Source organism: Anastrepha ludens, chromosome 4 (genome assembly GCF_028408465.1).
Source record: "Anastrepha ludens isolate Willacy chromosome 4, idAnaLude1.1, whole genome shotgun sequence".
NCBI lineage: Eukaryota > Metazoa > Arthropoda > Insecta > Diptera > Tephritidae > Anastrepha > Anastrepha ludens.
In genome coordinates this window covers 54,562,560-54,585,519 of record NC_071500.1, presented here as the reverse complement: position 1 = coordinate 54,585,519, position 22,960 = coordinate 54,562,560, and the positions used below count along the sequence as shown (strand labels likewise).

At 37.3% G+C, this 22,960-nt stretch overlaps 1 protein-coding gene across 2 annotated transcripts in view; it reads left to right on the top strand.

Annotated features, from left to right (window-relative positions):
• Window positions 1–22,960, top strand: part of LOC128862394 (lateral signaling target protein 2 homolog) — a 136,634-nt gene that overhangs the window by 97,395 nt on the left and 16,279 nt on the right. For both annotated transcript variants that reach the window (XM_054100979.1, XM_054100978.1), the window contains exon 3: window positions 21,513–22,802. In XM_054100979.1, the coding sequence (XP_053956954.1) occupies window positions 22,064–22,802 (739 nt within the window). In that variant the 5' untranslated portion in view covers window positions 21,513–22,063. The remainder of the gene's footprint in view (window positions 1–21,512; window positions 22,803–22,960) is intronic.

Sequence of the window (22,960 nt, the reverse complement as noted above, 5' to 3'; positions counted from 1 at the left end):
AATATTCGAGACGAAATACTGAGCCTTAAACCAGAAACATTTTGTGGTGTAATGGAAATCGCGTTAAAAAGAGCCAATCTTTATATCGAAAAAATGGTGGACATTTGTCTGATGTAATATTTCATACATAATTTCCATAAAATATCTTCAATGTATAAAATCAATTAACCAAAATAAATGATTATTGCAAAAGTTATTTGTGCTTAACATTAGTAGGTCTTATTTGGCCCACCCTGTAGTATTTGCTAACATTATTTCAATGTGACGTTGACTTTAGATTGCTTAGTTGATATGGCGAGTATTTCATGGCGTTAACTGTAATACTGGTGGATACAAAAAGTGAATGTGGTGCATTCTGGCAGACTATGTTTGCCCTTAAGGTACCTTTCAGGTCTAGAGGTGTGAAAATTAAAGAAAAACGATCGGTATCAATTGAAAATTATTTTTATTCATTAGATCACTTCTTTATTTACAAAAAAAAAATTTGTTCAATGCGAATAATAAAAAAAAATTCCTTCCCCTGACGTAACACATGCCACTGGCGTAACTGATTGGGCTGCTCAGATAGGTCTGAAAAAAATATTCGGTCGATCATTCATCAGGAGATATGTCGTTTCTAGTTAATCTGTTTATTGGAAAAATCAAAAACAAAAAGGATTTTTTTCACTTTCTCGCTCTTAAAAAAAAATTGAAAAATTGTTTATAAAATTATAATTCTGCTACCCGCGAGAGCCCCAAGTCTACTCAATAACATATTAAAAATTCAAAACAATCGGTTCCGTACTTTTTGAGAAATTACCAACGCCAACTCGGAAAAAATAGTTTCGAGAAAAATACTGTAAAAATTTCAAGTGCCAGGGCATCGTATTCCAAACCGGCCTCGTTTTAAAGGACTGTAACGTCTAAACTACAAAGAATTTCAATATAAACACTTGCAAGTTTATTTTTGAAAGTATAAACAATCATAATATGAAAAACCAAAAAATCGATTTTTTCGAAATTCTAGATCAGAAAGGTGCCTGAAGACCCTAAGAACTCGGATGCCCCGAAAGCCTATTTAAAAATTAAAAAAATGTACAATACAACACGCGGAATATGAAAGCACAGCAATAGTTTTCAAGAATTTCGACGATTTGTAGTTTTTTTGCTTTTCTTTTTTGAGTGTGCATAATGTGCGGCCGCCGTAGCCGAATGGGTTGGTGTGTGACTACCATTCGGAATTCACAGAGAGAACGCCGGTTCGGATCTCGGTGAAAACACCAAAATTAAAAAAAAACATTTTTCTAATAGCGGTCGCCCCTCGGCAGGCAATGGCAAACCTCCGAGTGTATTTCTGCCATGAAAAAGCTCCTCATAAAAATATCTGCCGTTCGGAGTCGGCTTGAAACTGTAGATCCCTCCACTTGTGGAACAACATCAAGACGCACACCACAAATAGGAGGAGGAGCTCGGCCAAACACCCAAAAAGGGAGTACGCGTCATTGCCTAGCAGAAAGCATAAAGATCCAAGTTTTACACTTCAAAGTCAAGACAAAAATTATAAAAATTCCAGAACAGCAAGTATTTTTTATGGAGAAAATTCACACCTCCGTCAATACAACCAATTACAAAATATCCACGGGATTTTTTAGCAACCTCAAACTTGCACCTAATTGTACTAGAATAAAACTGCGACCCAAAAATTTCTCTAGATTTTATAATTAAAAACAGTGGAATTGAGATGAGAACTAGTGGAACTTTCCTAGTTTTTGTAAAAAGCTTGACAACTTATTTATTTTATTCAAGAACCACAAAAGTTCTTTTTGACTTGGAGCTGATATAAACCATTTATAAATAAAATAACAAATAAAAAGTGCTTAAATAAAAATACTTGATAAAAAAATTACAATTACATTAGCGAATTAAATGTTGCATTCAACAAAAAAGAAAAATGATTTTTTAGTTATTATAAAATCTAACGATATGGATTTCGAGATCGCATTGGACTCGAAATTCATTTTGAATCTCGTAAGATCAAAAGGGAAGGAGCTTCGTAAAGTTCTCGCCACAATAAGAAAGTTTATCTTAGGGCAAATTTAAGAAAAATCGTTTGTACTCAATCGATTCTCGCTTCACGTATTGACGCAATTCGTCTTTTGAACCGTATATTTGCACGCTTCAAAAGACTTAGCAGCCAACAAGGTTTTGCTATTTGTTTGGTGTGTTGGAAGAGAAGCAACTACGAAGGCTGATTAAAAAAAAATTCGAACTAACATAAAAAAACGGCGCGATACGGGTCTTCTAATTTCGCCTCTATTTTCACCCGCCACTCTCAGAATGGACCTAATTTTTGCTAACCTGAATTTGTTGTAATGTAATTTTACTAGTTGTCTTTTCGAATTTTTTTCCAGATATAACAAAGGCACCAAAGTTTAAACCAGTTTCTTGGAATTATGTGAAAAACGCACATAAGCGTGCGTACTTAACTGTTAGTCATATAACGACAGTAATTGACACTGACTGACACTTTGTAACTGACGTAACCGGAAAAGTGACACACAAGTAGCTAATTTAGTTATTACTTCGAAAGTAATTATCTCACACTCACACAAAGAATCAGCCGAGGAAACATGCTTTGTAATATGGTGATCACGGTCTGTAAAGGGAAAAACGTGGTCAAACGAGGGAATACGAATTCATATGTACATGTATACATACGTGTATGTATTTAACAATGTGAAGATGCGTACTTGCCTACATATGAATGTATGGATGTTTTAATTTCCCGTGCATTTTCTTTAAAATGGTATTATTTGGAAATTTCTCGACCACCAAAATTAATTAATTGTGTGAGCTTTAAAGCTTTTAAAATTAATAGTTTAAAAACTTCAAACTTCTTTGGAAAGAAGTGAAAGTAATTGCACAATAGCTGAAAACTCAGCAAAATGTTATAAAAAATAAATTCATGACATTAGTAAACATTTAAGCGACTCATTTATTTATTAAGCGTGTTTTCTGTCTGGTCTATAGGTGAATAAGAAATAAGAGCCTCGCTCAAGAAACGAAAACTGTGGTAGGTTACGTTCGTTAACCGAAAGTTACATTTAGTTAAATTAATCTGTTCATGATATTTTTACAAAGGCTGTTAAACGATTCAGTTCAAGGAAAATAAAGATTGGTTCAATATTTTTTGAACCTAAAGTGATTGCCTAAAAAAACCTTCAATCTCACTTAAAAGGAATATAAATTGTTTGGTGGGTGAATTACTAATAGCGGAAGAATGCCAATCCACAGTTAATTACAAATATGTATATGTTCATATAATTGGCGCCTACACCCTTTTTGATGTTTGGTCGAGCTCCTCTCTCCTGTTTGTGGCGTGCGTCTTGATGTTGTCTCACAAATAGAGGGATCTACAGTTTTAAGCCGACTCCGAACGGCAAATATTTTTTATGAGGAGCTTTTTCTTTGCAGAAATACACTCGGAGGTTTGCCATTGCCTGCCGAGAGGCAACCGCTATTAGCAAAATGTTTTTCTTAATTTTGGTGTTTCACCGAGATTCGAATCTACGTACTCTCTAATTTCGGAATGGTAATCACGCACTAACTCATTCGGCTACGGCGGCCACAGTTAATTATTATATAATTATTACTTTTTTTTTTTGTTCTCTCTACCTCTAGGGCTGGTCATAAATGCATAATTTCTTCACTGTCTTTAGGCAGCGCTCCTTTCCTAGAGGCAGGCGTAGACGATAGTCAGTCTTGTGGTTTTATTAACATATTTCATGGTGTAAATGGTTTCTTATGTATAAAAACCTCTTTGATTCAAATTTAGTTAAATACAAGTTTCAATTTCTGATTAGGGGATTTTTTTCGTCCAGTTTTCACTATTTTTATATTCATTTTTTGAATGTTCCTTATATTTTTATAAAAGTATACGGCGTCACTGTAACCGAATGGTTCCTATGTGACTAGCATTTAGAAGACTAGTTGATAGCTCAATAGATCGGCAGCAATGGCAAACTTCCAAGTGTTCTTCTCACATGAAAAAGCTCTTTACAAAATAGCAACTGCCATTCAAACCGGAATCAAATTTTAGGTTGCTCCATTTAGGGCAAATATCAAGGCGCATGCCGTAAGTTGGAAGAGGAGCTCCGCCAAACACCCAAAAAAGAGCGTAAGCGCCAATTATATATTGCATATATAAAGGGTCATTCAATAGACGCGCCTAGATGTTGTTTTAAAACCAGATATGTATAAATTTAGATTCTTTTTAGGTTTCAGATGTTCAAAATACGGCTCTTAACAATTATATGTGAATAATTCAATCATTTAAATGTCCACTATGAGCATGTCTACATGTGAAATCCGCCAAGCAGCCGATTCATGAATGCCTAATTGTTGAGAGCGTCGAGATGTTGATGTTGAACGTTGTTCAGCAACACTTTGCGCTACAGCAGCAATATTCTCAACAGAACGTCCAGTTTTTCGTCTGTCTGTCCTTTTTCTATCCTCGACAATTTCTTGAATTTGTTTTTTAAAACTTCTGTATTATCGACTCATTTGGATGATTATTTCCACGAAGAAGTCACACATTTTGTTCATAAAGATCCATCATTTTGATAATAAGTTTCAATAAGTTTAGCTCGTCGTTCTGTCATATAAAGTTGAACATCTGTCTACTGACAAATATCAAAGATAACATAAAAAAGGTACTGTAATTATTCACTACGACATCGAGGCGTCACTCTTGAAAGAGCTTTTGGCCCATTGTCTGTCAAAAACCATATAAATCAAAGTTTTAAACTTTATACAAAAATAAATATTAAATAATTTAAAATTTCATACAAAAATTAGAAACTCCGCAAACTTGGCATTACAATTTTCCGATATTTAATGGAATTTCTAGAAAAGTTTGTGGTATGCCGTTTTTTAAATCATTTGAATTTTAGAATAGTTAAGCGAAACTTTAAGATGGTAAAAAATGCCTTTATTCTTTATATTTTTTTTCCTTGAAATGTAGTGCATTTCGTACATACATATGTATATGAAGAAAAAAACTATAAAATGACAACAAAATATTTTTTTATTTATTTATTAATTTTAGTATGAAAATGGTATTTTTCTAGAAATTTTAATAAAAAACCGTAGTGTTGGCATGAAATTTCGTAAAATTTTGCTAATTCTGGAAGGAAATTTTCTGCTTCTGTTAGAAAATGGGCTATACTAAAAAATGCACATTAACCCTCTATTAAGCACCCATGCCAGGGCCAGACTTTTCGACTTTGGATGGGAATTTAACATATTACTAATATAGCTTACGATTTTGGCTTCTAGGTTGCTTTCTAAAATTGAAATTTCTATTTATTTATGGATATAACCTTTGAAAAAGGAAGCTCAAAATGGACGAAAAAAAACAAAACCCGGGTGCATAAGCGAAGGTTTTGAAAAAGAGGTCCAACGGAGGGCTAAAACAAATGAAAATTAATCAAAATTGATCAAAGCGTTGAGGCGAATACTCAAGTTTTGCTCTTGGGTGGATACATAGAGGGTTTTCCAATAAGAGGTGGTATTTTGATATTCAAAGAAAAATGCTATTTATTAATGTAAATGAGCGGATGTTTCTTTCATTACAAAGAGGAAGGTATGTCGTTAATAGTGGAAAATAACATCAGGCAAATGACCACCACGACCACGCTTACAGAACAATATCATTTTCATGAAAATTTCCATAACCGAATGGCAAAGTGGCTGCCCGATGCCCTCGATAGCCTCACAAATTCCATCTTTGAGGTCTTGAATCGACCCTGGGCTTTTGGCGTAGACCTTCTCTTTTACATGGTCCCAAAGAAAAAAGTCACAAGGTGTTAAATCACAAGATCTCGGTGGCCAATGGTGATCACCTGTTCGATAGATAACACGGTCCGGAAACTTTTCCCGTAAAAGATCAATGGTTTCGTTGCTTGTGTGGCACCACGCGCCGTCTTGTTGAAAATAAACGTTCTCCAGATCAATACCATCCAATTCCAGCTATAAAAAATGGTTAATCATCTCTCGATAGCGCAATCCGTTCCAAAATAACACCTATTATAGGAAAACTCTTTATTTTATCACTTTCCTTCGTAGAAAATTTTGAAAATAATACCTCACTGCCTCGACCAACAATTTAAGTTGGAAATGAATTTAATACTTACGATATTCGTAAGTCATTGATAAATATCAGAAAGTCGTCGGAAATTTTATTGTCTGTACATATTTTATATGCGAACACAACCAGTGATTCCCATCGCTGCATACAAGAATATTTCATACTCGCACCTCTTTTGTAGAGTAGTCTTCCAGCACTAACCCGAAAACTTCGAAAATAAACTTTGAATTACTCACAACTTCTTATTTTCCTCATACAGGTGCAAGTATTCAGGTGCATAAGCGCTAAAAGCAATATGCCAACATTTGTCTAGCAACATTTTCATGCCGCATTCACTCACTCAATAACATCACCATCAGCGCCTACTTATACTCTACTCACTCATTCAACAACTTGTCAACTGAGTTATTTATCCTACAGCTGACCCCGCCATCACATGCGAACATGCCATCCTGAATTTTTAAAATTGCCGACGAGTATCTACAACAGAAAAAAACAGCAAAACTACAATAATAAGTAAAGTTAAACAAAAAAGAAAAAAAATGAACATATGTATATGGGTATGCGTGTGTGTGTGTTTGTGTGTGCAAGTGGCATAAAAATCACGGCAACAATAAAGCAAAAATTGACAGACATGCAACCAAGACATATGACACCTTCAACATGCGACATGCAACTCTGCTGCGGCCGTGACAAGGTATGGCGTGTACGAGTTTTCCCCCAACAACACCAATAACTACTTATGGTACGCCAACTACAATAACAAAAATTATTAACAGAAAAACATTAGAAAAGCAATTTTCCTGCCGCCTATACTCGCGGCCGCTGCTACTGCCGTTCATGTTGCAAGTTACTCTACACGTGGACGCTACATGCCAACAACAATCGGTGGCAACCATAAGTTTGCCGTGCACGTATCTACAACATTTCCAGGCAGGTGTGTTGTGTGCCACATTGTTGGTGGGTGTGTCGCTGAACTACTTTTTCTCAATTTCGCGCTCGCACTTGGATTTTTTGTGTGTGGATGTGTTTGTGTGAGTATTTGAGGGAGTTACCGCTGTTTTTTCATGGGATTGCGGATGCATTGTGTGCACATACTTATGTGTGTGTATGTGCTTATCGAGCTCAAAATTATTTGCGATGTTGACGCTTTGACGCTTTTGACATTTGATTTTTATTTTTTCATGTTTTTCCAATTTTGATTTATTTTGTTGTTTTCATACCGCCATTCACGTCGCTCACTACAACTACCAATCAATAGCATAAAAAAGTCGTTTTGAATTGTCATTGCGCTGACAGTTCCATTTATTATTGAATGGTAGAAAAAGATTTTCATTCTAGTTGAAATCTGAATTGATTGCTTGGCGCAATGTTTGGTGGAGGTTATTGAAAATCGAAAGAATCGAACATATTAATAGACGTATTTCGCAGCAGTAAACTGGGTTGCCAAAGAAAGATGCTTTATTCAACTTTGCACCCATTCGATATTCTGTAAAGAATTGTCATTGGCCAAATTGCTTACTTACCACATTTAGAAGAATCAATTCTTGTTGTGCGACAGCTCTTGAGCAAAAAATTCGCCTTTTAATTTTCTTGAGTCTTTGTTCTATATGACAATTAAAAATGTGTACTCCTTCAATATGTATAGCTCGCTAGATCGGTAGATAATTAGATGCGGCTAATGCTAAAGAAAAAACGGGAACACAGTAGTATGTCAAAAGTCTTCAAATCTACATCCATCAAGTAATCGTACTGAACTTCATAAGGACTTTCACCTTAGGGCTCTTGACACTTGACTGTAATTACTAGAAATGCTTTTAATTTGCGTAAATATGCTTAGTCCACCTAGAGATTCAACACTTGTTGAAATAATAATTACAGCATACTCAGATTGGGTCGCGGCTGCCGTAGCCGAATGGGAGTACGTAGCTTATATATCGCCGTGAAACAGCAGAATGTCAAGTTTTTTCTAATAGCGGACTGTGTTTCTTCCATGATTTCCCATTTTCCGTTCCGAGTCGGCTGTAGGTCTCTCCATTTGTGGAACAACATCAAAACCTAACAGAAGTGTATGCGCCAATTCGCATGAGCATTGGCATTGTAAGTCATAATGCCACTCACTGTGAAAATATTTTTAGAGGTGTGATCAAGATCAGACCGTTAAGGGGGTAGTATGGTTAATTCGGTGTAAAACAAGCATATTTTTCGAAATTTTTTTTGTCGACACAGTTGATTTATTCAAAATTTTAAAATTACTTCATTATAAAGTCATATTTAAAGAATATTGTGTGAAATTTTCATTGATTTTTATGAAGAAATGAGTTGGTGGCAGCGAATCTTCGCGGACGTCTCATAAAAAAGTTTTATTGCGGTGTCCCTCAGAACTCATTACTGGATCAACTAAAATCAAAAAACCAAATTGATTTCATCAGCTAATAAAGTTTCGCAGGTAACACCGTCGAATTTTTTTTTTTTTTAATTTTTTAAAGCGCTTTGAAGTCAAAACACCGATTTTTCATAAAAAAAACTTGAAAACTTTGTTGTTTTAAAATATGGCAAAATTTAAAAAAAAAACTCGACGTCATTACCTCGTGAATAAAGTAAAGAAACAAAAAAAACCAAATTTGAAAAGAATCGGTGCAGTAGATATGAATCTACAGTGGACACCGACCGTAAAAAAGGCAAGTGTGAGAAAAACGCGTTTAAAGATTTGTGAAGATTTTTACAGCGTGAAATCCGGTTGGAGAGGTAGATACTTAATCCTTTGTGTCTTTGTCAATTTTACTCTAATGCACTTCAAACTTTCACACAATAATCTTAAGATGTTATAGAATAATTTAAAAAAAAAAAAAAAAAAATGAAAAAAAAAAAAATACCATACTGCCCCCTTAACTGGCTCTCAGCGACTTTGAATCAGCTGTTGGGCTGACGTCACATAGGTCATGAAAGTGGCTTGTTTACGAAAAAACTGAGATTGAGTTAGTGATATATATATGAAAAAATCAGCACAGTATACACTTGCAGACTTTCTTGCCGTCTGAGCAACGGCTGATTGGATAAGTGTGTGAATGCGTGTGAAATGAGGAAGCAGGATTCTGCTACCGAGTCGCCGATGTCGCGGCAGCCGAAGTTACTCTCACAATTTTGCTTCGGTTGTCCAAACCTGATAATCTATCATCCTTTAGTCCTACTACGAAGTTCAGAATCGTAGTATGAAATGCCTCTGCAAAATCAAAAGGAGTTCAATTAATTTCCGCTATATAAATACAAAATCAAACAAGTCTCACTAAAAAAATGCATACAAAACATAAAAGAGTATATCAACCATGGGAGTTTCTATTTCATTGTTAGTTATTTCATGCTTCTAGTTTAGGTTTTTTTTTTAATTTGGTCAAGTAGCTCAAATTAGAGAGCATTGCACTGAAGATGTTGGAGTAGTTGCACGGTGCGAGTTAAATTTTATAAAAACATAATAAGTTTAATTTTATTAGGTGAAATTTTTAGCCTAAGTCAACTGCGTGCTATATATTTTAGGCGCAATATTGGATGACCCGATCCCATGATTCGTTAAAATTTGAAGATAGAAACATACCATCAAAACAAAACAAAGATAGTAATATAATAATAAACTAGAATTCTAAGGTTTTTGATTAAAATCTGAAGCGATATAAAATAAAACTTACTAAAAACGAAAATTACCTCTTTTCATCAAATACTCCTCACTTTTTTGTATTTTCCCTACGGCGGAAGGTTTTTATGTGCATAATTTTCTATTATTTGATGTTGGACTCTTACAGTGAGCTAATTTCTTAGCTGGGTCCTAGAACTTGACAGGGGTTAAAGAACTTAAGAAAATTTTTGTTTTCCATTTATTTATTGCGATATGTTTAATAACATTTAACAACATTTATACTTAAAACTAAGATACTCTGCGAGACATGCGTGGAAAGCACCCAGTGGAGCAACCATTCCTCAATTTTTGCTTCTCGCACATGGGATCTGTTGTTGATTTCCTCTTCAATCTGTTAAAGGAAATGGAATTAGTGGTAATTTCTGTAATTAGTGGGTTAGGGTGCGATTGAAGTCTTATATTGAGTGATGAGGCATGCTTTTTAATTTCTTCAACTACTGTGGGAACTTTGATGTCAGGGTGAATTTGGGAATTTGTGATATAGTATGGTGTATTTGTGATCATTCTGAGAGTTTACGATTGGAATCTTTGGAATATTATTTCGATCTTTGAGTTAGCTGCGGTGCCCCAGGTTGTATGCCATATGTCCATACTGGTTTTAGGATAGCTGAGTACAATGAGAGCTTATTTTCGAGGGATACATGGAAATTGCGATTTAACAGCCAAAAAATACTTCGATGTTTGATTCCTAGTGTCTTGCGTTTAGTAAAAACATGGGTTTGCATGGGCGCTTGCAGTCAAGGTGCATTCCGAGCTGTTTTGTAACATTACTTTGGGGTATGATTGTGTTATAGAATTCAACGGGTGGGCAAGTATGTATTTCGCTTGAGTGTAAAGGTAACTTAAGCAGATTTTGTCTCATTTGATTTTATTTTCGAGTCTTTGAGCCATTGAGTTATTTCATCAAGTCCTTTTTGGTGTTTAAGAAAAGCCACATCAGGGAGGGAGTTAATTGCGAGTAAATCGGTGTCATCTACAAAAGTTCCGACTATAGTTTCTCCAGTTTCTGGTAGATCGTGAGTGTAAAACAAGTATAAGATGGGACCCATAATATTGCCTTGGGGTACAAGAACAAAACTTTCGCAGAGTTGAGATAGTTCTTCATTTTTGCTTTACAAAAAAAGTACCGACTTTTAAAGTAGGATTTGATAAAGATATAATAATTTATGGGTATAATTTTTATGCCACTCACGGTCGAAGCCTTGAGATATGTCAAGAAATGCAGCTGTGTAATATTTCGTCTGGTCAAATGCTTTGTGAATATTATTTACGAGTTTATGTACTTGTTCGTTGATACCATGTTTTTCTGACTCCGAATTGGTAATATGGGCATCATTGTTTTGAGAAAAAGGGATTCCAAAACTTTTGAGTCGATATACAACAAACTGATGGGTCGATAAGATTCCACTTTTTCGGCGCTTTTTCCGGTCTTAAGGATAATTTTTATTAGTGCAACTTTCCATTGGAAGTGGGAAAAAAGTAAGGTGAATTTATTTGTCAAACTTTGCGGGACTAAAATTTCGCTCTAGTTATTTTTTTCATGAGTTGGCAGCACTGTTAATAACATCTGGGCCAACTTTCATGTGAATGTCATTATCAGTATTATATTTACGCTTGTGTTTACCAAACGACCAAGAGTGCATTTATCGATTTTTACAATGTCTGATTTGATTGAGCAGAGAAGTGCCATCAAATTTTGTTTGCGGAATGTAATTTCGGCTGCGGAAACGTTTAGCATGTTGCAGAAGGCATTTGGTGATTCGACCATGTCGCAGAAAAATGTTTATAAGTGGTACAAAGACTTCAAAGAGGGCCGAGAACGTGTTGATGACTTGGAGAGCTCCGGACGACCAGCGCCGTCAACAGATGACCAACACGTCAATAAAGTGAAGGAGTTAGTGCTCAAAAATCGTCGGTTGACTGTTAAAGACCTCACTGATATGAGCGGAATATCAGAAGGATCTGTGAAAACCATTTTGAAAGACCATTTGGGCCTACGAAAAGTCAAATCTCGTTTGGTACCGAAAACTCTCAATTTCTTGGGAAAAAGTCGTCGCGGTGAAGTGTGTGAAACAATGCTTTCAGACTATCAGGACAAGCTCAAATACATCATTAGGGGAGATGAGACTTGGATTTATGCTTACGACCCTGAGACAACCGACCAATCAAGCGAATATCGTGCTAAAGGCGAGGCCAGATCGAAAAGAGCACGTCAAAGTCGTTCAAAAATAAAGGTCATGATGACAGTTTTTTTTTTGATTTTCGTGGTGTGGTGCACTGTGAATTCCTTCCACCTGGCCAAACTGTTAATAAGGAATATTATTTGAGCGTTATGCGTCGTTTACGTGAAACAATTCGTCTAAAAAGACCAGAATTATGGGCCAACAACTCTTGGTTTTTGCATCATGATAATGCACTGTCTCACACTGTACTCGTTCTTCGTGACCATTTCGCCAAAAATTCCACGCATATCGTTCCGCTACCATCGTATTCGCCTGATTTGGCTCCGTGTGACCTCTGGCTATTCCCAAAACTCAAGAGACCACTCCGGGGAACGCGTTTCGAGTCGATTGAGGAGATAAAAGCTGAATCGAAGAAGGGGCTGATGGCTATACCGGAAATGGACTATTTGGCATGTTTCGGGGATGGGGAAAATCGTTGACATAAGTGTATTTCATCGAGAGGGGATTATTTTGAAGGGGATGAAATTGATTTACAAGAATAACATTTTACGAAACTCACCTTACTTTTTGCCCACAGTAGTATGCGTGAGGGAATATATTCCTTCTACTGGGAGTTGCTTAAGTACTTCTCCAGTGATGAGATCATATCCGGGGGCTTGCTTGGTTCTAAGCTTTTTTATAACTTCTTTCACTTCGTTTCCTTTTTGAAAGCTGAAGAAATCATTAAGAATTATTCGGCATCACAAAAAATGCTGATATAAAACAGCAAGGTCTTGGCAAATCGGAAATATTCTTTCCTTCTTTGGCCCAAAAGACAAATTTAAAACTTATTCTTGCGTATCTCTGATGAAACTCAAAGTTCTTGTTTAGAAAATACAGAAGTACATATGAATATAAGTATGTTGATTGCTTGTATTTTGTCCCAAATTAAATCTTTATGCTAATATTTTCCTTGGAAAAAAATGTATGCGGATTAAGTCCAAGGCAACGCAAAATTAATCACTCTATCGGAAGATTTATAATTTTTGCAAATGGTGTCGTACGTCAATCATATTTAACACTAGACAGCTGCAGACACAAACAGACACATAATGGAACGCGTAAAGGGCAAAATAAGGATTTCCATCACTTAAAATGATTTTTTTTTATTTAGTAAAAAAGTTGCTCAGAAACAAAATTGGATGAGTAATTTTGCGCCGCATTGAACATATACTTATGTATGGGGAAAACTGGGTAATAAGTTATAACTCCTTTGTATGTACGAGTACACTATGTCTACTTGCTGCAGTACGTTCCACATAATCCGTGCAATTGTATTTACCAAAATTTCATTCATGAATACTTTTCATTCATGAACCTAACCCAATCTGTTGTCTAATGATTTTTTGGAGACGGCCCTTCTTAAATCCTCAAAGAAATACGCATTTCAAACAAAATTTAAATCCATCTTTATTCCTAAAATCCCTAATAGTAGAAACCATTTCTCTCTACCTACCCCCAATGTCGCCTTATTCGGCACATTCACATATGCACCAGTGTATGAGTGTATGTTTAAAAAATGTTAAAATTACAATAATCCGAAGAACCGTCGTTTATGTCAAGCTGTCAAGATATCATTTGGATTGAAGTATTTGCTGCTCAATGGCATGTCTGTGAAATGCGACATTCAATTGTAGAAAGCGAAATTCATGTTCAGTCATATGACAATTTTCAAAAATCGATGGATTAGTTGTGTACTCGTACATGCCATGTGCATGTATACATACATATATTTACTAGTGGGCATATGTACATATGTATGTATATATATGCATGTGTGCATGCTTCGCTTTGCTTATCGCTTTTATTTTATCCAGGTGATTGGCATCCCAAATTCTGTCAAAAATAAACGTTAAACATGAAGTTTACGCTTTAGTGGATGATTGGGCATTCCATTTGGAATTTGTATGCTTTGTATTTATAAATCTATATATGTATGTGTATGCACATATACATACATTTACAGTAAAGGACGAAATGTTCATGAATATATGCAACTTGCATCCCATTGTATGGCAATATTTTTCTATTGGAAGTTATTTAACACTAATATTTATTAGCATTTGGCAGTGCTTTTTTCAACCAACGGTACTTTCTCTATTTTATGGAATCTAAACAAAGAGCAGGCACATGTTAACAATACTGGCAGCCTTAAGATATTGTGAGAAATGGATTTTATCTGCAAGTTTGTTGTTCACCATATATGAAATGTAGCAATTCAATAATGTCTTAACGACTTTTTAATGGGAAAAGCCATAAATTCTACCTTGAAAAAAAAAAACATGGCGGAAGATGTATAATACCAAATGATGTTTTCTACAGAGTAACAGCGGAAATATCAATAAAATAAAAAAAAAACAATGAGCAAATAATTGATCGATTTTACGAACGAGTGGTAGTCGTCCGCAGAAGCAATCTTTACTTGTGGTGCGAATTGCTAGGCGCTTTCGAAGCTATCTTCCGTTTCTTGGTGTTGTTGTTTTATGGTAAGGGTACCAACTATGCTCCAATTAAGAGCGGCGCATGTTCTAAATTTGTGTATACAATTTTGAATTCTTACTGTTCGTACACTTTTAAGATGTTCCAAAGAGTAACTAATAATATTAGATGGAAAATAAAAAATTGTCAACTACTTTTTTGCAATTGTTTCTACATGAAGTCGCTCGTGTAAGTAATGACAATCATTTTGAACCCAGAATTTTTAAAATCGGTGCATTCTTGACTAAGTTATGGGCATTTAAAAAAAAATGTGCTTATATAATATAATGAAAAAAAATCGATTTTTAGCCGAAGAACAAAATTTTTGATAAATCTTGAAAAAAAATTTTTTCGGGCGAACAAAAAAATATGTGTCATTATTTTGACCAGAGAGTTACATCGAAATCGAAGAACATGACCAGAATAGCCCGGTTGAATTGAAATGGAAAGCATCTGCAGTGAAAGTCAATGAATTCCTTAAAAAGGCCCATGGAAACAACGTCAGCGACAGAACAATTCGCAGGTATTTAATGACAAACAAACAAATCGCTTTTAAGTGAGAGGCACTGTAAAGTAGGCTTAAAGTTCGCTAAAACGTATGAACATTTCGCTATTATTGATTGCAAGGAATTTACTTGATTCGATGAAACTAAGATAAATCGAGATGTATCGGATGGACGCATATGGACATAGATTGATAAACAAGTTGGTGTACAGGACCGCAATATCTGAGAGCAGCTCAAATTTCAAGTCGGATCATTTATAGTTTACGGCCTTATGAGCTCGATATTCTCAGACGGATCAGTGGATTTATGCGTGCTTCGTATTATTATTACCATCCAGGGCAATTGATATCCCTCAAGTTTATATATATTTGACATACGATGGATAACGACATTTTCATGCTGCATAATGATCCAAAACATTCCGCAAAAACAATAAAAACATAGTTTGCAGAAAATGGGATAAATCTGCCCAGTCACTAGAATGCATCGAACATATTTGGGCGGTTTTAAAAAGAAAAATTTTTTCCGAAAGCTCATTGATGAATTACCTTCTTGTCATGACAAAACATAACTCCAAATATTTCGAAAAATCTTATTAAGGGTATGCCACAAAAGAGATAGAGGCAACAAAAAATCTCAGGGCGGTTATACAAAATATAGGGTTTTCCAAACAGAGGTGTTATTTTGATATTCAAAGAAAAATGCTATTTTTTAATACAAACGATCGGATGATTATTTCATTATAAAGAGGAAAGTATGCCGTTAATAGTGACCGTAATGACCACCACGACCACGCTTACAGGACAATATCCTTTTCATGAAATGTTCCATAACCGAATGGCAAAGTGGCTGCTCTATGTCCTCGATAGCCTCACGAACTCCATCTTGGGGTCTTTAATTGACCCCGGGCTGTTGGCATAGACCTTCTCTTTCACGTGGCCCCAAAGAAAAAAGTCACAAGATCTCGGTGGCCAATTGCGATCACCTCTTCGAGAGATAACACAGTCCTGAAACTTTTCCCGTAAAAGATCAATGGTTTCGTTGCTTGTGTGGCACGTAGCGCCGTCTTGTTGAAAATAAACGTTGTCCAGATCAATACCATCCAATTCCGGCCAAAAAAATCGTGAATCATCTCTCGATAGCGCAATTCTTTCACCAATAACACCTGTTATTGGAAAACTCTTTATTAATGTGTACGGGATTCAGTCCTAAAGTCAAGGGAAAAAAGAGTTCACACTACCCCGTTTTTTTTAATTTATTTTTTTATTAATATATGAATTAATTTTGCGTTAGTTTTTGAATTTATTAATTGATTTTGTTAGTTTTCGATAATAGTGACTAAAAAAATATTTGGATACAAACACAATTTGAAATTTCGTGAACAGTTTTGTACATCACTGTAAACATAATATTGTTTTATATATTTATTTTTCGTATCATACAAAGAAGCGCTGCTTGTCAAGTTTAATTTTTGGGTTTATTTATAGAATCTTATTAGGCTCTAAGTGATGAATATTGGAATCGAAGCTTAAATGTAATATTTTTTTTAGTGGTTATGGGAGAAAAAAAGGATCTTATTATCAGCTTGGTTACGGGCATTGATTTTAGATGTATTCTTTTGCGTTCGAATTGCAAAAGAATAATAAGTAATCCAGAAAATTAAATCTCTGTAGGCAGGAATTATATTTCGAGCCGATTTATATGTATACGAGGCGTGTTCAAAAAGTATCGCGAATTTTGAATTTTCGCAGGTTACGTATATTCGAATTTCGATTTTTCTGTGGCGATATGTTGGTACTCATGTCTCTCACTCATGCCGACGAGTTCGGCCATTTTGAATATTCAGTTAATTGTTGACAGCTGCTTTGCTTGCACGTGTTTCGTCTCGTCTTCGATTTTTACCTATTCAAAAAGATTGATCAAAGAACCTGTATCAAACTTTTTGTGAAGAACGAAATTAAGTGCGCCGGTGCATTCCGAACATTGATTGTGTCATACGGAGAAGCTACTTTGGACCAAAGCAACGATTATCGGTGGTACAAAATGTTTCCAGAAGGTCGAGAAGATGTGAACTTCGAAAAGCGTGCCGGACGTCCGAGCACTTCAACAACAGACGAAAAAATTGATGAAGTGAAGAAAGTGGTATTGGCCAATCGTCGAATCACCATTAGAGAAGTTGCTGAGGATCTAGACATATCGATTTGCTAGTGCCATTCGATGTTTATCAATGATTTAGGCATTAGACGGGTCGCCGCAAAGTTTGTACCGAAACTGCTCAATTTCGACCAAAAGCAGCATCGCGTGAACATTGCTCATGAGATGCTGGACTCTGTCCGCGACGACCCAAATTTGCTCCAGAGGGTCATAACTGGTGACGAATCGTTGGTTTATGGTTATGACGTGGAAACCAAAGCTCAATCATCTCAATGGAAGCTGCCGCATGAACCAAGACCGAAAAAAGCGCGCCAAGTTCGGTCGAATGTAAAAGTTTTGCTTGCATTGCAGAGGCATTGTGAGTTCTTGTGAGGAATATTACCTGCAAGTTATGCGCAATTTGCGTGAAGCAATCCGCCAGAAACGCCGGGATTTGTGGAAGAAGAAAAATTTGCTCTTGCACCACGATAACGCCCCTGCTCACACATCGTTGCTTGTGCGCGACTGTTTGGCCAAAAACAACACACTAATGATGCCAAATCCACCGTATTCCCCAGAGCTGGCCCCCTGTGACTTTTTCTTGTTCCCGAAACTGAAGATGCCCATGAAGGGACGATGCTACGCTACGATTGACCAGATGAAGGCATCATCGAAGGAACTGAACAAGATAAGAAATGATTTTTTGAAGTGCTTCGAAGATTGGAAAAAACAGTGGCACAATAAATAAATAAATAATTTTTGAAAAAAACGCAAAATTCGCGATACTTTTTGAACACACCTCGTACAATATTTCAAGGAAAATAAGTGCGTTTGGGACCAAAATATTGAAACCTTTAATCACTGTAAAGAACATTTCTTAGCCGCTGTATAAAACTTTATGAACAAGTATTGAGAATTTAAAATTTTACAGAGGAAAGTATTCTTCTTCTTCTTAATTGGCGCGATAACCGCTTACGTGATTTTGGCCGAGTTTAACAAAGCGCGCCAGTCGTTTCTTTTCTCGTGCTAACCGGCGCCAATTGGACACACCAAGTGAAGCCAAGTCCTTCTCCACCTGACCTTTCCAACGCAGAGGAGGCCGGCCTCTTCCTCTGCTACCACCAGCTGGTACTGCATCGAATACTTTCAAAGCTGGAGCGTTTGTATCCATTCGGACGATGTGACCCAGCCAACGAAGCCGCTGGATCTTTATTCGCTGCGCTATGTCTATGTCGTCGTAAAGCTCATACAGCTCGTCGTTCCATCGTCTGCGATATTCGCCGTTGCCAAAGTGCAAAGGTCCAAAAATCTTACGCAAAATCTTTCTCTCGAACACTCCAAGCGTCGCTTCATCGGATGTTGTCATCGTCCAAGCTTCTGCGCCATACGTTAGGACGAGCATGATGAGAGTCTTGTAGAGTGTTAGTTTTGTTCGTCGAGAGCGGACTTTACTGCTCAGTTGCCTACTTAGTCCAAAGTAGCACTTGTTGGCAAGAGAGATTCCACGTTGGATTTCAAGGCTGACATTGTTATCGGTGTTAATGCTGGTTCCTAAATAAACGAAGTCTTTTACAACCTCGAAATTATAACTGTCTACAGTGACGTGGGTGCCGATACGCGAGTGCGCCGACTGTTTGTTTGAAGACAGGGGATACTTCGTTTTGTCCTCGTTCACCACCAAACCCATTCGCTTTGCCTCTTTATCCAGTTTGAAGAAGGCAGAACTAACAGCGCGGTTGTTAAGGTTCCTTTTTCAGCTCTCTGTAGCGATCCCACATGGCTCGCGTTACGCCCGATCGCAGCGTGGCTCTATAGGCGGCATCCTTTCTTTCTGCGGCAGCATGACATTCCTCGTCGTACCAATTGTTTTTTCGGGCTCGCCGGAATCCGATTTCTTCTTCGGCGGCGGTACGTAGGGAACGAGAAATGTTGCTCCATTGCTCGTGCATGCCGGTTTGTTGCGCAGTGCTCTCTGGGAGCAGGAGTGAGAGTCGAGTGGCGAATCTTCTGGCTGTCAGTTGTGATTGCAGCTTTTCGATGTCGAACATTCTTTGCGTAGGTAGATGTACGTGTTTTGCTGCACAGAGGCGTGTGCGCAGTTTGGCTGCAACAAGGTAATGATCCGAGTCGATGTTGGGTCCTCGGATCGTAGGTATGTACATCTAATACACTAGAAGCGTGTATTCCATCTGTCACAACATGATCGATCTGCTTTCGTGTTTTTCGATCAGGAGACAGCCAGGTGGCTTGGTGAATCTTCTTATGCTGGAATCTGGTGCTGCAGACTACCATGTTTCGGGCCCCGGCGAAGTCGATCAGCCTATGTCCGTTACCGGATGTTTCGTTGTGCAGACTGAATTATCCGACTGTGGGACCAAAAATTCCATCCTTGCCCACCCTGGCGTTGAAGTCGCCAAGCACGATTTTTATGTCGTGGCGGGGGCAGCGCTCATAGGAACGTTCCAAGCGCTCATAGAAGGAATCTTTGGTCGCATCGTCATTCTCTTCCACTAGGGCTTGGGCGAAAATTAGCGAGATGTTAAAAAATCGCGCTTTGATGCGGATTATTGCGAGACGCTCGTCCACCGGAGTGAACGATAGTACTTGGCGACGAAGTCTCTCTCCCACAACAAATCCGACACCGAATTTGCGCTCCTTTACATGGCAGCTGTAGTAGACGTCGCAAGGTCCTATGTTTTTCTTACCTTGCCCCGTCCATCGCATCTCTTGGATGACAGTGATGTCAGCCTTTACTCTCACGAGGACATCAACCAGCCGGGCAGAGGCACCTTCCCAATTAAGGGACCGGACATTCCAGGTGCATGTCCTCAAATCATATTCCTTATTTCGTTTGCAGGGGTCGTCATCAGTAAAGGCAGTTCTCATCCGAGGCTTATTTCAACTTTTCATTGGGTGGGATTTTTAAGTGGCGGGTCCCAAACCCATCGCACAACCAGCTATCCTGGAATGCTTCGCCTTCTCACGTTAGCTCACTCCCAAACGGGTGTTCGGAAGCTACCCAGAGGTTACGTGGGCTAATCCCGGACGTTGTGAGCTGCTTAAACCATATGTAGAAGAATCGTCATGGCCACTCTCAAGTGAATGGCGATCAGTAACTTTCCCCACTTGCGTGGACTGCTGCACATGGAACCATCCTCCAGAGGAAAGTATCACCCACAAAAAAAATGTTAAGAGTTATCCTTAAGGCGTCTTGAAGGAATTCAACAGCTCGTATTGTTTTCTGAAACTTACAAATACTAAAATTTCTATATTAAATAGAATACTCTTCCTCTTTTTTATTATTCCCAAGAAGCAAAACCGTCCAATGCAGTGTTTGCAATGCCATCTCTTCATTTTACAGTTTTCTGGGAAGTTGTATTTTAATAAATTTAAAATCTTTGTCCTCAAAATATATAGTATAGTCATGTTCAAAAGTATTTGTTTAAGGCTGAAATTTGTCATAAATTCAAATGCTTGCTTCAATGTGAAGTATACCGTTGTTATCTTTGAATGTGCACAAGTTATATTTGCATAATGGAGATATTTAACAACAACAACACTTCTCAATACAGTTGTTCAACTACAACAAACAAAGGCTTTCTAGTAAACATTGTGAATACTTTAATGTAAATACCTACTTTCCATTGCATATTAAAATTTGTAAATCAAATTAAATGAATTATGCCCCATTACTAGAACTCTTAATGAAATCAAGAACATTTTTAATAGTTTTGAGATTGATTCCTCTCTTCCTACACCTATTTTTTTATCCAAGCTGGAATCAAATTACTAATAAGTATTATCTTTAAATACTATCTCTAAGTAATGTTTTGTCTTTAATCTGTCAGGCTTTGTCACCCTAGACTTAATAAATTAAATGAAATGAAGAAAAAGATAAAAGTAACTATATGTGTGTATGTAGTTTAAAATACGTAGAATTTCTCAAAGTTAAGAAATAATACTGAGCTATTTCAATACTCCCAGCATTTTCACTAGTTGAATTTTTGTAACACATTTTTTTCTGTCCAATTGATATGTCATGGCATGACTATTTTTCGTACGTCCTCGGCTGAATTCCAAACCAAAATCCTTTACAATTCTCGCTAAATTACACTTCACAAGCATCCACTTTCACGCAGTGAGTTTCAATTAAGAAAAGTACTTTCTATTGGCTTATTTAACAGATTGCATCAACTTTTATACAGGACATTTAACACTCTATCTCTCCTAAGTATTCGGACATGAAGTTCAACGTCTGTCCTTTGCGGCAATAAAATCTAGACAAAAAACGAAAACTATATTATCCACATTTTTAATCTCTTTTTCTCATTGCTTTTCCTTTATTTTCGTTACAGCTAAGGTTTAGTTACTGCAATTGACTTCAATCACATGTGACAACAGCAGAAGATAAGAGGAGAACAGTTGGGAATCACAGCAAAAGGATACAGAGTTGAAGGATATGGGACAAAAAATGTGTCGCCACATCAGATTGTGTTGAAAATTCGTACACACATAGTGATAATCGTATAAATGATTGCATGCACATATAAAACAACAAAGTAAAAGTACAATTTCGTATACAAATTTGTATGTGTGTGTGCAAGTGTATGCACGGGAATAAAATTTAAAACACCAGGAGCTTACAGGACGACGAGTGTTGAATTGGGTAGAAACGGTTTCAATCTCACAAAATATACATTGTAAGTTGAACAGCAGACAGATAGACAAACAAACACATACATATACACACACACTGCGGTATGCATACAAACTAATCCTCTGCCAAGCGATAAAAACTAAAAAGTATAGCAAAAACTACAACAAAAATTACTTTTAGAAAGTTTAGACAAAAAAAAGTAGAGAAACAAACACAGTAGAGAAAAGTGCAAAACAAAAAGTAAATAAAATGCCTGCCATAACAAGTGAAATATCAACGCCCGCGCCAACCCGCAGCTTACGACCAATCAGGTCGGCAGTGGCTACAGCTGCGACAGCAGCCACCTCAATGTTCACATCAGCAATAGCGGCAGCAGCGGCAACAGCTGCGACAGCATCATCCTTATCGAAAACAACAATAACAACAGCAAGGGAGACACCATCCAGCAACAGCTACAGCCAGAATAGCATATCAACTCAACAACCGGATACTTTGGAACGACGACTGCAACCAGATGTCGATACAGTTACCGGAAGTGGAAGTAGAGTAGGCGTAAATGTCGATCGAACCACTGCACTGCCCAACCGCCTCGCCAATATACTGTTATCCAATTTTCTGCCTGCCACAAATACCAGCAGTCCTAGTAGTACCAGGAGCAGCAGTAGTGGCGGCGGTAGCCGTACTTCAGTCACATATCCAATCTTCCGGCCGCCTAGCATAGAAAATCTTGTCGCAAACTCAGCTGAGGATTTGAACGACTTTCGTGATGTGTCCTTCGATATATTCGACGACAATGACGATTTGTTTGGCTCACCATTGGCATTTGATGCTAGCGAAAATGGTTTGTGGAATGGACGTTTTGTGCCGCCACCACCGCGGCCACCCTTCTTTGTCGATGAGCCAGTGCTGAGTGATGGACTGACAACGTGTGATTTGTGCTCATGGGCTATGCCTACGAAGAGTACATTCATATTCGAGGGCACAATAGGTGAGTAAAGTGGGCGGTACTGTGTGTGTCGGTGTGTCTGAGCTAGTAAAAGGATACTGTCATTAAGTGAAATTGGTTGTGTGTGGCTGTGTGTGATGTATGTGCAAGCTACGAGGCACTTGGACTCAAAGTGTTCTGTGTGAGTAATTGAGGACTGT